Source organism: Myotis davidii, unplaced genomic scaffold (genome assembly GCF_000327345.1).
Source record: "Myotis davidii unplaced genomic scaffold, ASM32734v1 scaffold329, whole genome shotgun sequence".
NCBI classification, from domain to species: Eukaryota; Metazoa; Chordata; class Mammalia; order Chiroptera; family Vespertilionidae; genus Myotis; species Myotis davidii.
This window is the reverse complement of record NW_006300374.1, coordinates 953,385-971,515: the sequence shown is the minus strand read 5'-3', so window position 1 is coordinate 971,515 and position 18,131 is coordinate 953,385. Positions and strand designations below refer to the sequence as shown.

At 41.7% G+C, this 18,131-nt stretch overlaps 1 protein-coding gene across 1 annotated transcript; it reads right to left on the bottom strand.

The window, feature by feature from the left end:
- Positions 1-6,281: 6,281 nt before the first annotated feature.
- On the bottom strand, positions 6,282-16,099 carry MRPS33 (mitochondrial ribosomal protein S33). Its single transcript, XM_006777094.2, has 3 exons — positions 16,005-16,099; positions 9,812-10,053; positions 6,282-6,591 (listed from the first exon to the last, which is right to left on the bottom strand). The coding sequence occupies exons 2-3, from the start codon at positions 10,024-10,026 to the stop codon at positions 6,486-6,488; spliced, it is 321 nt and encodes a 106-aa protein (XP_006777157.1). The 5' UTR covers positions 10,027-10,053; positions 16,005-16,099; the 3' UTR covers positions 6,282-6,485.
- Between the last annotated feature and the right edge of the window lie 2,032 nt (positions 16,100-18,131).

Sequence of the window (18,131 nt, the reverse complement as noted above, 5' to 3'; positions counted from 1 at the left end):
AGGGCCCAGAGCTGCTCAGAAGCAGGCACTCGCTGGCAGACCACGTCTCCCCGTCCGGAGGGAGGGACAGGCCCGCCCCTGCTGCACACGCTAAGCCACGGGCACACGGACGAGGTCAGGAGCCTCGGGCTCCCCCAGTGCCCGAGATCAAGCCCCAAAGACACGAAAACGGAAGTCCACGCTCACCCTTGTACGTGAATGCGGACAGCTGCATTATTCATAGCCGCTGAGAGATGCAGAACAGCCCATGTCCGATAACTTTCCATACCTGGGATATTACTCAGCCACAAAGAAGCATGAATTACTGTACATTCTACAACATGGGAAGCTGCCTCAGTGCCTTCTCTAGCAGAGAGGTGTGGACAAGGAACCCGGAAGGCTGGTGACCCTTGAGCCCCGGCAAAGGTCAGAGCTAGGCACCCACTGTTTAGGGGAGACAATGGAAGCTGAAGCAACTTCCCCACCAGCTAGTCATGTAAATCCTTACTGATAAGATAGCCTGTCTGTTACTGGAAATTGCCTGTCTAAGGGCTATAGGTATATCCAAAATTGAATAAAAGTATGGCAAGTCCTGCCGAAACCGGTTCAGCTCAGTGGATAGACCATCAGCCTGCGGACTGAAAGGTCCCAGGTTCGATACCAGTCAAGGGCATGTACCTGGGTTGCAGGCACATCCCCAGTGGGAGATGTGTAGGGGGCAGCTGATCGATGTTTCTCTCTCATTGATGTTTCTAACTCTCTATCTCTCTCCCTTCCTCTCTGTAAAAAATCAATAAAATATATTTAAAAAAAAAAAAGAATGTGTATTTCACTTGTTTGGTGCTGAATACTCTGCTCATTTCTCATACTGTAAGATATACTCAGACTTTTAGATTCAAATTGTGTTCTATCTGAGGCTTTCAATTTCTGTTTGGAATGCTGTTTTCATTTAAAATCCAATTGTTCAATTAGTAGTTCTGTGGTTCTTTTGGGAAGATATTCCATATCGAGCACCAGTTTAGACTGTCAGTAAGGAAGAGTTCATATTTTCTGCAATAGACACAGAAAGTTCTGCATAAATGAATCTATCTTCTGTCTCAGAAAACGTTTCCTTACTTAGAATGAGGATGGTCTTAAAATCTAAGCTACATTGGTTGGGCCCTGGCTTGGTAGCTCAGTTGATTAGAATATTATCCCAATACACCAATGTTGCATACAGGAATCAACCAATGAATGCATAAGTAAGTGAAACAACAAATGGATGTTTCTCTCTCTTTCTCTCCTCTCCCTAAAATCAATAAAAGCAACCAAGCGAGCAAGCAAGAAGAATCTACATTGGTTTAACTCATTTCTACTTTAATATGAACTTACTAGTGGCCTGGTGCATGAAATTTGTGCACGGGGGCAAGGGTCCTTCAGCCCAGCCTGCACCTTTGGGGGATATCTGACTGCCGGTTTAGGTCCAATCCCCAACTGGGGGCAGCTCCTGCATTGAGCATATGCCCCCTGGTGGTCAGTGCATGTCATAGCGACTGGTTGTTCCGCCAGTCATTTCACCATTCAGTCAATTTGCATATTAGGGTTTTATTATATAGGATAATATTGCCAGACCTTCAATTAAGTTAGAAAATTGCACTTGGATAGTTTCTTTGGCCAACCCTCCCATTAGTTTCACGAACCCCCTCTGTTTTCCTGCCTTTATGTCATTTTAAAAACATTTCATTGTTTTAAGTTCAGTATAAAAGTTTTATTGGTTTTCTAGTTATCTCAATATCCAGGGTTTTACTGGTTGTTTCTGTTTTATCTAAGTCTTCTTGAATGTTTTACCTATTTTGTTTAATTTTTAAAAAATGCTTTCATTGAACTTATAAAAGGGCCATGAAGACAGGGTTGGCAGGTTAAAAGAACTTTCCTTCTATAACTCTTGAAGTTTGTTCCTGCCTCTAAATCTTTAAAAGTAGGCACTTAGAAGCTCTGGGGGAAATGTGTGAGGAAAGAGGAAAAGGGTAAAGAGAGTAGAATTTTAAGTTTTGACTTTGACTTTCATGGAAGATACTTCACAAACAAGATTATATGTATGTGTGTCTCTGTACACACACATAGAGGAACACCTAATTTTATTGTGTGTTGCCTTATTGCATGTCACAGATGTGTGTTTTACAAATGAAGCAAGTTCCTTCACCAACACAAAGATTGACTTGCTTTATTGCCATATATTGTGGTCTGGAACAGAACTCGCAGTATCTCTGAGGTATGACTCTGTGTGCATGTGCATGATGCTTTTTAAAAAATGAGTTTCTGGAGCCCATGATTACATAAATAATAAAATTCATCTCCCACCTGCTTCTTCCTGAACCTATCATGCTACATGTAAATGTAGAGAACTTTGTATTTTTAGCAGATATTTGTAAACATTGCCTTGGAAAAATCTGCTCTTAACCCTTTGAGTGCCAACCAATATCCTAGGAACTATGCTAAAATTGCAAGGCATTTTTGCTGATTTTACAGCAGTTTAGGAAAAAAATTATGAATCGCAAGTAAATGAAGTTACATATTCAAAAACTTAAGGAAAGCTTTACTACATTTGTTTTCATCTTTGACATATATTGTTTGCTGATTGTATTATAAACAAAACATATAATGTTCACACTGCAGGAGGAGCGGGATAGTGCTCCCGGCACTTTTGGCGAAAGACGGGAGGAGCGCAATCACGCTCCCCGGCACTCTAGGGGTTAAGACATAATTAATTCTTTCTAGTTATACAAATAACTATGTAGAAATATTTGACTTTTACAATTTACATAGGTCTTGTCACAAATATATGTGAAGTTTTATCATCATGATTTTACAGAGGCAGAAAGAGGTTCAGAGAGGACAATTGACATAAGGCCACATAGCCAGTAGGTAGAACTTTGTCGCAAACTCATGACTTTTAAATCCAAAGCCCAATTTCTTTCTTTTTTAAAAAAATATTTTTATTAGAGGCCCAGTGCACGAGATTCGTGCACCGGTAGGGTCCTAGGCCTGGCCAGTGATTAGGGCCGATCAGGTTCCCTGCCTTCCCGCCTCCTCTTCTCGCTGCCTATGCGCTGCCACTGTGTGGTTCCTTGCCTCCCTGCCTCCTCCTTCCCTTGCTCCCTCAGCACCCTGCTGCCGCTGCTGGTCACCCACCATGTTCCACACCGCCCCCTGGTGGCCAGCGCATGTTGTAGCGAGTGAGCAAACTCCAGGTCTCCCAAACTCCCGAGGGGAAAATTTGCATATTAGCCTTTTATTATATAGGAGGATTGATTTCAGAAAGGGAGAGGGAGAGAGGAATATCAATGATGAGAGAGAATTATTGATCAGCTGCCTCCTGCACACCCCCTACTTTGGATTGAGCCTGCAACCTAGGCATGTGTTCTTGACTGGAATCGAATCTAGGACCCTTCAGTCTAAAGGCCGACGGTCTATCCACTGAGCCAAATCAGCTAGGGCCCCAGTTTCTTTTTATTATGCCATTGAAATCAAGGGAAAAATCCTCCATGCACACAAAATACCAAACATTAGAGGGAAAACAAATAGTTTCAGTCTTGGCAAGAGAACGCCAATTAAACAATTTGGCTAGCCTACCTACAGTTAAAGTTCTGATGGCAGTTAGCCCTTGGTCACTGGTGTCCTGAGATGTGTTGCTTTCATGGCATCAGGAGTCAACTCCCCCTCGTATCTTCTACTTTTCATCTGCTCTACAGGCTGGTTTGAGTTACACCACGTTTACTTTATCAGTTGGTTTTAGGGTACAGTTACGTAAATACATTTTAGCGTTAGTTTCTGACTTTCAGCATGGAGCAGAGGCACACTAATCAGCTGCCGGGTGGTCTGCAAGCTCCTGAAAGACAGTGCTAAGGCTCCGCGCAGGCTCTTGGTGAACCAACCACCAAGTCTGTTTTCTGACTCAGGTTGGCTGCTGGTGTCCATTATAGTTACTCTTTTTAAAATAACACATTAATTCTCCTAAGCTCCTGTAATGCAGGCCTTCTTCAAAAGTTGGAGAGGACATAAATCTGAAACTCACTGGGATGTTCTGCACTGGGTGCAAGCCTGTTTCTCAGCCCAGCATCCTGGGATAGTCATCCACCCACCAGGCTCAGATACACTGGCCCACAGCGTGTCTGCACTTTCCAGAAGAAATCCCTGAGATCTTGTCAATATTTTACAACATGCTCACACAAATTCACACAATTTTACAGACTAAGTCTATTTAGCTATGTTTTCTACTACTAATATGTCAGGCACGTGGCAGGTGCTCAAGGAAAGAGTTCTAAATGTATTCTCAGCTTTCTGCTGGAATTCACACCTATCAGATACAAATCACCCAATTTTAATAGGTTTTTATTATTTGTAGAGAATTTTTATGTTTATTTGAGCCAAATTGCAGAATAATAGTTTTGCAGCTTTGTTTATGTAATTCAATAGTTTTTATTTTTTGACTATAATATAGGCCTGGCCATACCATTTGGATTATGTATCTCTTGAAAATATCATTTATCTAAACATATAGTGGGATTCTTTCTAGTTCAAGAATTATTCACAGGGAAGTTATTGCCAATATTTCTAAAGTTGCAGAGAAAGAAAATTGTAGCAGCTATACATACTCTTGCCTGTGCACTGTGCTCTCTTTTCCTGAGAGGTAGAAACAATGGTTAAATGGTTAAGATGGTATATCTTTTTATTACAATAAAAAAAAGTACTTTAGACATGCCGGGAGCCAGTCCATCCTTGATGTTTCAAGGGACCTGGCACATATGGCATACTTATTGTTCTTAATATGTTTGCTCACCTTCTTGGCGCTGTGTTTTAACCAAGGTCACCTCTCCAAGAAAGGTTGTTTCCCCAGGTAGGGATTTTCCCCTGAAGTTAGGGAGGGAATAAAACCTCTTAACTAAGTGCCAGGCAGGTAATTAATCACTTAACCTAAACCGAACCTGACTGGAGAACCTAGCAAGAGAACATGGCTACAGAACCTGGCTGGAGAACCTGGAGAACGTGGCTGGAGAACCTAGCAAGAGAACATGGACATAGAACTTGGCTGGAGATTGTGGCTAGAGATCCTGGCAAGGCTGCTGATCAACTGAACGCTGTCTCCATGTCATTCCTTCTTCTCCGACTCCGTCCACACCTTTGGGGACCCCTGGACCCGCTGGGGCTGGACCCAGGCATAGACAGTGCTAGACATCTTCAGAGCAACTCTTGAAAAAAAAACACCTGAGAGGCCCTCACAACCTCCCTAGAGGCTTCCATTGCTAGAATACAATAAAATGAGCAGCTAGCTACTCACCTGTATACATCAGTCCTCTCTAATGGAAATAATATCTCATACACTGTGATCTTTGGTGAAGTTGGTTAGGCCAAGCTTTTTCACAGACCTTGCAAAAGCCCTTCATGATCTGCCCTCTATTTCCTTATGACCAATCAGAACTAGTTAGTGGTCTTTTTCAACTCCTTGAACAGGACTTCTTACCTTAGGTGGTCGCTGTGCCTGTTTTACCATCGTTTTCTTCTGCCCCACTCTTATCCTTCAGAGCCAGCTTAAACATCATCTCCTTAGGGAGGCCTTCTTTAAACTTCCTACTGACGTTTGGGCCTCTTGCTATCGCTTTGGATCAATTTGCCAACCCTCCACCCTCTCCTAGAAGTCTGGATTTTTCCTTTGTAGCATTTAATACTATTGTATTTACATAATTAGGTAACATTTCTTCCACAAGGCTGAAAGTCCTACCAGGTAGGGACTGTTTCTCTTGCTAATCACTGTATTACCAGGACCCCAGTACCTTGTATACAGCAGATGCTTAATATTCTCTTACCAGGTATATACTCTATTAGATATTCTCAAAGGAGTAGGTGGAGAGGCACATAAAGTTTGAGCTTGGAGGTGGAGACAGTGGCTGAACAGCCAGAGATGAAAGACTTCAGGGCTTATGGGAAAGCAAGAGAAAGTAATGAGACTAGTGTGCTTACTTAATGTTTCCCTCCCTTTCCCAACACCCCACTCTCACCCCACACAAGCCATTCAACAATAATCTATGCATTCATTTCTTTTTATATATATACATTTAAAAATGTTTTTATTGATTTTTAGAGAGAAGAAGGGAGAGGGAGAGAAACACTGATGAGAGAGCAACATCATCAATCGATAGCCTCTTCCATGCCCTCTACTGGGTCAAGATTGAGCCTACAACCAGGAATCCAATTGATGACCTCTTGGTTCTTGGGTCAATGCTCAGCCTCTGAGCCACACTGGCTGGGCTGCATTCATTTCTTTAGGGAATGTGGTAAACCTCAGATTACAAAGCCAAGGCCAAAATAACTTTGCAGAATTAGAATGTGGTCAAGAAACCGGTCACACTTTAACTGGATCAGACTTCAACACGGAGCATGTGTTCCTCATTCAACATGGGGAAAGAGAATAAACTCTTGCTTCTGCTCTCAGTTGCAGAGGAGGAAGTTTCTCTTCGCACTGACAAACACTATTTCTTTTTTGCTGCTCTTTTTCCTTCTCCTTTCCTTGGTTTCCCCTTTCCACGAAGTTTCTTCAGACGTCTCTGCTCCTCCTTGAAGTCCTGATGCTCGTCTCTGAATGGAGAGAGAAAAAACAAGCCAGGATTTTACAGATTGGAAAAGTACACCAATCTAGCACTGTTCCCTTATCCGTGGTTGGCAAACTGCAGCTTGCGAGCCACATGCGGCTCTTTGGCCCCTTCAGTGCGGCTCTTCCTAAGCGTTAGGAGTACCCTAATTAAGTTAATAACAATGTACCTACCTATATAGTTTAAGTTTAAGAAATTTGGCTCTCAAAAGAAATTTCGATCGTTGTACTGTTGATATTTGGCTCTGTTGACTAATGAGTTTGCCAACCACTGCCTTAGGTGGTTGTGGTAATTAATCCCTGACTTCTACACAGCACATGCTCAGCCTGGTGGGCAGAAAGGATGGGGAGTCCCCAACATACAGATTCATTGTATTCCAAAAGTTCACTTCTAAATTACAGTTCCCCTTCAGAGAAATAATGACAGTTAATTCTTGGGCCAGCCATGTAAACCCATGGAACTATGATACCACACTAATAATTACCCAAGTTTCCCTATTATACCAAGACAAAATACGAGAGGAGCAGAAAGTGGGTAAAAACTTCAATAGCTACACAGAGACCCTGAGAACCCCAGGAATCAGCACCTACTACAAGGGGGAATAGTGTGGAGGAAGCTGACTTAATGGCAGTAGACAGTTCACAACAAAAGGCTCAGGCAGATGGTAGCCAAATCAAAAGACAGGTACTCTAGGGATCAAGGCAACCAGGACTATAAGTACAAGCAGATGGGTGTAAGATGAAGACTGCCCACGATGTGTAAAAATGTCTGTATTTTGCAATCAAATACCTAGAGAACAGTGGTGTTTAAATATGTAAGCGTGGGAACCCATTTGAACCTGGTTTCAAATCATAGCTCCGCCATTTAGTAGCTGCGTGACTTTGGATAAGTGATCTTCCCTCTTTGAATCTTATTCTCTTCATCTGTAAAGTATGGACAATAATAGCATATGAATTAAATGTCACAGAGGGTTTTGCTGGCCAATTTCTAACTTCCTAGGCTGTTTTGAAATAGTGGTTTTATAGGGTATGTTGTTTCAGTCCATGAACATGATGGATACAACCTACCTCTTTGGGATTAGGTATGACTGCCCAAATAATCTATTCTCAACAGTGGCCAGAGTAATTCTTCTAAAATCTAAGTTACATCCTATCGCTCCTTTCTTCATAGCCCTGCAAAAGGCTCCCCATCTCACGCAGAGCAAAAGCCAGAGTCCTTCCCACAGCCCTCAGAGCCCTTCATGATCTTCCTACCGCTCACCCCTTGTTCCGTGCTGCTCCTGGAACACACCAGGTGCACATCTGCCTCAGGGCTTTGCTCTGCCCTTGCCTCTGTCTCGAAAGCTCTTCTCCAGGTTCCACGGGGCTCACTCATCACCTTCAAGTCTCAGCATAAACCTCATCTTCTCAATGAGGCTAACCCTGACTATCCTGTTTAAGACTGTCATCTACCTGCCCCCCACTCACCTAGTGCCCTCTCAGCACCCTTGATCCTGCCCAGCCTGCTCCACTATTTTTCTTTCCACAGATGTCCAACTTTGTAACATACCACATAATTATTTACTGTTTTTCCGCCTCTTCTACATTCCCTTCCCCATTCCCATCCACCCCCAGCCAGAAAGAAAGCTTCAAAGGCAGGGGTTTTTGTCTCTGTTGATGAAATGGCCCAAGTACCTGCTAGACTGAATGGGTCACTATTTTTGAGAATCTGTGCTTCCCTCCCCCTTGCAAGTCTTGGAGTAATATTTTATTTATTGTATGTAAATTGTCTAGTTTCATCCTGCCTTTTGTCACAGCAGGCAAGGAACCATTTACATGAAAATAATTATGCTTTTCTATGGATAACGAAATGCTAAGTGTTTTTTCCCTGTCCCCAAAGATAGGCAAGGCTTTATTTTTCAAACAAATGGAAAGTGGCAGCAAATAGGTACATTAATGTAGCTGAATGTGATTTTGTTATGGGTTATAATTTTCTATTCAGGAGATCTGCCCTCCAGTGATATTTTCTTTTCGGTCATAATAAAATTAATTTTTATTTTCTGAGCCCAGGCTAATGGCAAGGGAAACTGTCCCCAAAGCAATACCAGAAGTTCAAATATGCATGGATTATAATCTGTAATAATATATTAACTAAGAAAATCTATCCTATTTGTTCACTGTGGCTCCCTTGTGCCCATCATAAGTGCCCACATGTGGAAGGTACTTCAAAAAATATCTGTTGGATAAATGAATGCAGCTATCTGGAATGAACTAGTAATTTTATTACATTAGAGTGAACAGTCCCAAATTAAATTTTGTTTTGTTGCCCTAGGCAGGTATTTGATATATTTTATTTCGAGAGTTGTATAGTGTTCTGAGCTCCCACTTCCTATACATACTCAAACATACAAATGCAGGAAAGAGCCTACTACTTTTACTATTATACATTATTATTCTATTTTAATAGCTTACATATTACAATTAAAGGTGAACTACACCTCATTTAGACCATGTTAGCATATTAAAAAGTGTACCAACAAAAAATGCCAGAAAAGGGTGGAAGGCAGTAAGAACTCCAACAAAATTGCCACCAGGGAAGAAATGAGGCTGCCCCACACCAGCTAGGAAGCAGATCGACCAACAGGAACCTGCTCAAGTTTGGACCAGTTTTCCTCCGCATCCGCTTAGAATGCTCTTGACCAATTAAACATCTCTCGATAGCTCAGTATCTAGTCAAGTTAAGTCACATTATGGACATAATTAACTTATGTCTTCCAATAAGTGCATGTTTCCCTTTATTTTTGGTAGGCCCATCATGGATATATATATTTGTTAATCCTCACCCGAGGATATTTTTTTCCATTGATTTTTCAGAGAGAGTGAAAGAGAGAGAGGGGGGAAGAGGGTGTGTGAGAGAGATACATCGACTGGTTGCCTCCCATACATGCGCCAATTGGGTGGATTGAGCCAGCAACCAAGGTACTTGCCCTTCACTAAGAATAGAATCCGTGACTGCTCTAACCACTGAGCGCCTGGCCAGGGTTCCATCATGAATATTTTGAAAGTCTCCCTCCCTCACCCCGCCCCCCCCCCAAACTATCTTTTAGACTAGCTGGTCACTATTATAAGAACCACAAAACTATAAAGATGGAAAGGCTATTTTTCCCCCCTTTTCTGATCTACTGCAATAATCCCTTACTGGTTGCTCTTTGTTTTTTTTGTCATTACCTGTAGAGGCCATAAAAACGCAGTATCCCCATGAGCGCAAAGTAAGTGTTGTGATTTGGATACCAGTCATATGTCTCCTTCCTCTTGGCCAAAGGCTGCTCACTAAACAGTTTCACCACTTTCATGGATTTGGAATCAGTAGGCCTGGCAACTTCACCAAATAGCCGGGCACTCAGGCGAGTCATGCGCAAGGCATATTCTGAAAGTGAAGACATTTCTGGGGCAGGAGGGAGAAAGAGTCCCTACAGAAAATGAGAAGACAAATGGGTTAGTGTTAGGCATTCAAAGATTACTGAATGAACACTTTGGAAAGCGAAAACACAGCAAGTCACACGTGATTCTGTCCATGTTGTTGGCAGGACATGCCTTGGAGTTGAGAACATCCACAGTCCAAGTGGCTATTTCCTTTGCATGTTTTATATTTGCAATTTTTATATTTGGTGTTCATATACTACACTCTTGCTCTATGCCCTTTTTTACAATGAACTATTTTGTGATTCAATAAGTTATGGTCAGTTTACCTATTTGTAGGCTAGATGAGGGCAGAGAAACAAGTTTTCCTACCACAGTATTATTATACCTTCAAAAACACCCACCTAAGCAGTCTGCAGAATAAATATGCTGACTGCTTGCCATCTAAAGGTTTAATCATGGCAGAGAAATAATTATGCTGTTGTCTTTATTATCAGCCCTTTGAACACTGATCTTCTCAAGGGCTCCAGATGGCTGCGAACTGCTAATGAGTTATGAGGTCATTTAGCCTCTAGGTTGCTGGATTGAATTCTGCTTAGAGACTGAGAGCCATTTGGGAAAAACAAAGATAGTGGTCTTATAGAAATACAGTGAAGAGCTCAAAAGATTCATTTTATTCCTGAATAGAGGGCACTCGTGAATTGTGATATTGCTTATCTTCCATCTTCTATATTCTGCTTTTATGCAAACTAGCTAAGTCTTATTAGCTGAAAACAGTAGCTTGTTCTTCAGAGGTGTGGGAAGCCACCGCATGCCAACACTGTCATGAGCAGGCACCAAGGAACGCGGGACGCTGATGGACCTTGAGTGTTAGCAGGGCTTATGCTAGGCACCGATTGTTCATGTTGAGATAGTGGTGTCTCAAAGTAATCTCCTGACCTGATAGCCTCCAAGTAAATGTTTACTGGACCTTACCGATCTTTACTGACCTTTGAGACTGTCTGTCTGCTGCTTGTTTGCCGTGCTTTACTGAGGGCAAGATGTGTATCTAAAACTGAATAAGAAGCGGACTGCCCTAGCCGGTTTGGCTCCATGGATAGACCATCGGCTTGCAGACTGTAGGGTCCCAGGTTCGATACCAGTCAAGGGCACATGCCTGGGTTGCGGGCTCGATCCCAAGTAGGGGGCGTGCAGGAGGCAGCCAATTAGTGATTCTCTCTCATCATTGATGTTTCTATCTGTCTCTCCCTCTCCCTTCCTCTCTGAAATCAATAAAAATATATTTTTTTAAAAAAAGAAGCAGACTAGGCCAGGACTCAGTGAGCCTCTTCATGAAAGAGGTTCCACCTGCCCCCACCCCCCCCAATGCCACTTTTTTAAAAAAATATATATTTTATTGATTTTTTACAGAGAGGGAGAGGGATAGAGAGTCAGAAACATCAATGAGAGAGAAACATCGATCAGCTGCCTCTGCACACCTCCTACTGGGGATGTGCCCGCAACCAAGGTACATGCCCTGGACCAGAATCGAACCTGGGACCTTTCAGTGGATGCTCTATCCACGGAGCCAAACCAGTTAGGGCCCCAATGCCTTCTAAATTCATATTTCTTGTATAGCATTTTCATTTGTGCATCGGCCCCTCTTTCAGATCCTGAACCTAGCTGTGCAGGTCGAGGCAAGAGGGATAGAATGTTCAAATAGGTATATAAATGGTATTTCTAATATGCAGAAATCATAGCTAAAATATCAAAAATTATATTGGTGATACATAAAAACCAAGAATGCTCTGGTGAAATAACTATTGTATTCCATTCTAGTTAAATGTAGGTAACTATTGGCAGAATATGCTAATTTGACATTTTTGTACAGAGTGAGATGAGAATCTATGCTAAGAGACCATCTTGGGGGATAGTTCAGCTGGGATAAAAAGGAGTTGATCTCCAAACAGAAAAATGTCATAAACCTGTCTTGAAAAAAAGGTGGAAAAAATAGACAAAAAAACCCTCCTAAACAGGGAGGGTGTTAAGTACATTTCAAAATATCTAGTGCAAGAAAAACAAAACCAAAAACCAGTGTTTAAATTAAGGAATATTTAATGTATATGTCAAGATCCATTGAAAGAGCAGAGACTGGCCTCAAACCAACTTAAGAATTCTCAATCTCAAACCATTTATCATTCTGAAACCAACCAAGCAATCTTGGGCCAATAGTGCCACCTGAAGGCCAGCAAAGGGACAACTGTTAGATCCAAGATTCCTTTGCCTTCCCCTGACCCCCCCAAACCAGGGGTCTGTGCAAGTCTTGCTGTTTCTTTTCCCTTTTCTTTTTAGATCCCAGATTCACTTCTCTCCCAACTCTTGCTTCATTATATGGATGGGGATGAGTTGGGGTTATATTTTCATCAATGAGAGAAAAAGTCATTAACTGTTTAACACAGTGATTTTCAAACTGTGTGCCGCAAGAGTTTGTAAAACATGCAATACCTGACTATTTAGTCAGGGACACTGACCTCTTTTCCTTTATTTTATTTTTTCGTATATGTCCTGAATTTTCATAAGATGCCCTATACACACATTTGCTACTAAAAATTGAAATAGCACATCAAAAGACTTGTTACAACTCAAGTTTTTGAAAACCAGAGAATCTAGTTAATGCACCCTGCACTAATCATGTTGTAGTCAAACCATCCAATGTATTCTGTGTTACATTTCTTCCATACAAGTTACTTGCTTCTCATTCCTGATGTTGGGTTTCATCTTACTGACTTCAGGCTTCTAAAACACAATGACAACATTCAGACCTATTAGTGCTTCTTTGGGTCAAATAAAAAAGGAACTGAAGTATGTTGAAGTCATTTAAATGCAATCTAAATTGATTCCTGGTATCAAGGTAGACAAGAAAAAGACCATCACAGAACTTCTATCATAGGTGATCTAAATATTAGTATACAGTCTATCCTAGCAGAGTAGTTTGCCTAAGTTGCTGCATAATGACTTAAAATTACTAGCAAGAAAAAAAAAGTAAGAGAACAAGGTTTATGTCCAAATCGACAGCATGTTATAATTCTCCATGATATTATATTATCAGAAGAATCTCCCTGATATAGGCAATAACGACAGCTACATGTAAATCTTCTGAATCTTGATTCAATCTCAAGTTTCCTCTCCTGTAGGTCTTTTTTAAGCAAAGATCTACTAACTTGTAACATCCTTTCTTTCAGAACAGTTCCTCACTCCACGTCATCTCCTATACAGCATGCCCTGATTCAGCCCCAGTCCAACCCCTTTAAGTTTTTTTCTTGGTCCTCCTGTTGGGGTGAATGTTTTGGTGGAAGGGAAGGGAATTTTGTAGTAGGGCTGAGAGTCAAGTTACTAAGTCCTTTGCTAGTACTTGAGTGCCAGCTGACTCCTCTTCACGGAGAATCTGAGAAGACTCCGGGGTTCAGGGTGGGTTACTGGAAGTCAGTCACAGCCTGAAGTTCCTCCTGAATTCCATCTCCAAAGAGTTCAAGCAGAAAGTGATGTTCAAAACTCTCAAATTGCTACAAAGTCCCTCTTTTCCTTTAGGTTGTCAAATAAAATGACCACAGTCAACGCAATAGCTGTCCGGTGTAGGTGAATCAAAATTATACCTATTTTTTTATCAGATTGGCAAAAATATATACATATTTTGGTGTGCCACAGAATTTTAGTAATTAATGTGTGCCATGAAATGAAAAAGGTTGAAAACCGCTGGTTTAATGTATAAACAGAAAATAGTTAGCAAGTTAGTGCTTTAAACCTCTAAAGGCCTCGCAAATTTTGTGCACAGGGCCTCTAGTAGCGTATAAATCAAAAGGTCTCAATAGAATCCATTGGAATGTGATTATATCACAAAATCCAAGTCCTAAAACTTTTATGATGGAGAAAGGGAATAAACTTTTCAAACCTGAATCTCTTACTAGGAACAGAGAACCACTTGCTAAATAGAAGGAAACTGAAAATGGTTATAATTATCAATACTGCTTTGTAGTCTCCTTCCACATAGCCCATATGTGTCTGATTAAGAATGGCATAGGAACTTGATGTTCTTTTTTCCCCCCCCACATAGGCTAAAACAGCTTAAAAGTTTTGCTGTCCATAAATATTGGTTCTAATACTGGCAAACTGCCACTTTTTACTAGCCTTAAGTTTTTATTTTTATTTTATTTTATTTTTTTTTAGGGGAGAGCGCGAACGCAGTCCCCCACTACCACAAATTATGCAGTCGAGTTTCCCACGTTTGGGGAAATCGCAGGGGTCAGCACATCCGGAGTGCAATGGATAAGCCTCGCCCTGGGAAAACCACCTTAGTGATCATGGTATCTCCCCTGCCAGGTAAGTATAACTAGCCTTAAGTTTTTAAAAAATTCAAATGCCATACTTAGGACTTTTTAGGGCCTTGATATGCCTTTTTATGGATTCCTTCCATTTTTTTAAAAAATTTGATGACTTTGTTAAAGGCATTAAAGTAAAAGGCAAATATTTTACATGTCAATTAGATTTTTATTCACATGAAGCCATTCTAAGAGGTACAATTAAATCACTTTTCTTTAAATGTGAACTAAATAAAACAGTATCATGAAGGAAAATTAACTGGAGTTAAAAATGGTAAGCAAAAAACAAATTACCCAAACATATTAGGCCCATATAAGGAAATTCCCATATTTTTTACTTTGGCATAGAAGGGCAAGTTTCTTTGAATTTTTTTCTGATAGTTCTGATGCACTGAAAAGGTCAGGTTCAATGTTTATTTCAATACTGGTTTCGAATTAGGTTTGCCTTTTTTCTTTGAAAAGTGCTGGAGTTCCTAACTTGGATATCCCTTGGCGTGGTGAATCCTGTGGAACTTTAAAAATGTATGCTGAATCCTTCGTGTGCGGGTGTATAAATCTTGCTGGAGAGAGCTTTCTCCAGTTTCTCAAAAACCAGTGGTTAGAGGAGAGCTCCAGCTCTGGAGCTGAGAATCTCGGTGGGATTTTGCCTCTGCGCTTTCATGGCCTAACGTGTTAGTAGTAGGCACTGCACTCCTGGCCCCCGTTTTCTCATCTGCTACATGAGGACAGTTACACTGTCTCCTGTGTAGCGAGGCTGGCGCACAGAACTCATGGCCCAGTGCCTGCCCTAATCAGCTGGCCCTAAGGAACTCACAGGCTGTGCACATGTGTTTCCAGGAAAACAATCTAAACAAAATGCTTTCTTATTTTTAAAGCCCGGTACTGATCATTTTACTGGGTCTCAGAGACATCAACGGCTCTGGATATACGCTGAGTGGCCAGATTATTATGACCACCTGACGTTTGTAGGCAAATTAGCTATAATTTCGCGCTGAGGTTGCTAGAGGGCCAGATCATTATAAATAGGGAAGCAGGTTGTTTACCACGACAGAAGTGATTTTTTTCTGAAGATATGGGTAAACAATGCGATTTATCAGCCTTTGAATGTGGGAGACTATATATATATATATATATATATATCTCCTGTATATCAGCTTTATTCAGTTTAACAAGAACATCCCCAAAACCCTCCAACTGACTGGATCACGCCTGCCTGTGATGGAAGGAACAGCGTCAAGTCACCTGACGTCGAATTGGCAGGGTATTTCGCGAATATTTTTCTTAAATATAACTTTATTATATTTTTCTCAAGCTGCTAACAAAATTAATCTGCATACCCCACACAAAGCTGCGGTGCAAAAAACCATCTGGTGAACAAAGAAACGAAGTCTTGAAAGCTCCCTAATCAAGAAGACAGTAACTGCGCCGGAGAGGAAACTAGGCTAGCGTACTTAGTTTAGAAAATCCCTCAATTTACGCATGAAAAGGCCAAGTTGTTTGTATGATACCGGCGAACCTTCCAATCTGCTTAAAAATGAAATTGTCTCCTGTTCTTGGCGACCCTACAGAGTTGTGGACCCCAACCCTCCCCCCAACCCCCACCCATACCGCGCTACAGACCCCCACAAAGTCACGGATAACCTTACCCAGTGGTGAGCTTCCTCTCCCACGCGCCCTTCCACCGGAAGGCCCGCCCCCACCCCGGCTCCAAGTCTCGCCAGAAACCGCTGCGGAGAGCAGTAGAGAAACGAAAGCCTGGGGGCTAGAGGGGAACCCTAGTGGAAGACCCGGCGCTACTAGCGCCAGACCTGGCGCCTGCGCAGTGAGGCGCTAGCTCCTCCGGTGTGCGGAGCAGTGAGGACTAGGTGGTCGGGGTAAGGAAGGGAGATTAGCTTTCCTGTAAGGTCCTGCGAGGTTCGCTAACCGTGTTTTGCTGGAAGTGGCTACACAGCTGCCCCCCAGATCTCTGAAGCAGTGGCTAGTGTGTGTGCCTTGAGGTGGAAGATGAAATGCACTTTCTTTTTTCTTTTCCTCTTCTTTTGGTGTTACTCTCTTTTCATTCATCCTAAGCCTTGACTCTAGGGACTGAAGTCTTCGGCTCCACATGGGATGCCATACACCTGTCTTTCCGCCTACCTGCTCATCCTCTAATAGGCAATTAGTATCACCTGCAGGAGGCCATTTTTGGTACTCCCTTGCTGGGTTAGGGGCGCCTTTTGTAGCCTTCTTCCTCCACTGGCCTGGATGCTTCTTTTAGGGACAGAGATGGGATATTTATCTGACTCCTCAGTCGTCACCCAGATCCGCTTGGCAGATAGTACAAACTCAATAGGTATTTCTTTTCATATTAAATTTACTTTCAAGCAAGCTACATCCACATTGTATGAAACATTTATTGAACATGTACTTATTTTCTGAGAATTATTCAAGGCCTTTCATAAATATTCTGAAATGTACCCTACAGCCCTAGCTGGTTTTGTTCAGTGGTTAGAGTGTCAGCCTGTGGACTGAAGGGTTCTGGGATCCATTTTGGTCAAGGGCACATGCTGGGGTTGTGGGCTCAATCCTCAGTAGGGGGCGTGCAGGAGGCAGCCAATCAAAGATTCTCTCTCATCATTGATGTTTCTACCTCTCTCCCACTCTCCCTTCCGCTCTGAAAGTAATAAAAAATATGTTAAAAAATTAAAATAAGTATATATTTTTAAAATTGATGTTAGAGAAAGGAAGGAGGGAAAGAAAGAGAGAAACATCAATTGGCTGCCTCCCACACATGCCCTTATTGGGGATTGAATCCACCACCTTCTGGTGTAGGGGATGATGCTCCAACCAACTGAGCCACACTGGCCAGGGCTGTATTTGTTTTTTCTCTTTTCACCCAGTTATTATTTGTGTTATCAGTATGTTTGTGAATCTCTGTAAGCTATCATAACTCTTTAAATTAAAATAAATTACCATAACTCTCTTTTTAAACATAGTAAAGTATAAAGTTACAGGTGGCCATGTGCTCTGGGCACGTTGCACTATGACTCTCTTTAGGTCATGTTAATGGGGTTCATATTACTTTCCTGAACCTACTGTGGCTTAAAATATCAGTGCTTTATTCTCTCACCATTCTGGAGGCCAGAAGTCCAAAATCAGTATCACTGGACCAAAATCAATGCTCTCTGCAGAGGCTCTAGGGCAAAATCAGTACTTTGACTCTTCCAGCTTCATTAACTTGGAGTCCTATCACTCCAGTCTTCAGCTAGCATTTTTTCTCCTTCCTCTTCACATCACCTTCTCCTCTTATGTGGGTCAGATCTCCTAATGCCTCCCTCTTACAGGGATACAAGAAAATGCATTTAGGGTGTACTTGGTTAATACAGCATAATCTCCCCACCTCAGGATCCTTAATTTATTCATATATTCAAAGGTCATTTTTCTATATATAGTAGTATAGATTCAGGGATTAGGACCTGATAAATTTGGGGGAAATTTTTCAGTTTACCAGAGTTGGAAACAGCAAGCTTGTGATATTGGTTCAGAAACTGGCCAATGGAAAAATGTGAATAGTAAGGTGGGCAAACTAACAAAACAGAGTAAATTTTAACCTCCTATGAACATTGACTTCTAGACCTCAGTTGTCCCTTATCCCTTCAAGCTAAGGCTTCTTTTTTTTTCTAATATATTTTATTGATGTTTTACAGAGAGGAAGAGAGAGTGATAGAAACATTGATGAGAAACATCGATCAGCTGCCTCTTGCACACTCCCTACTGGGGATGAGCCAGCCAAG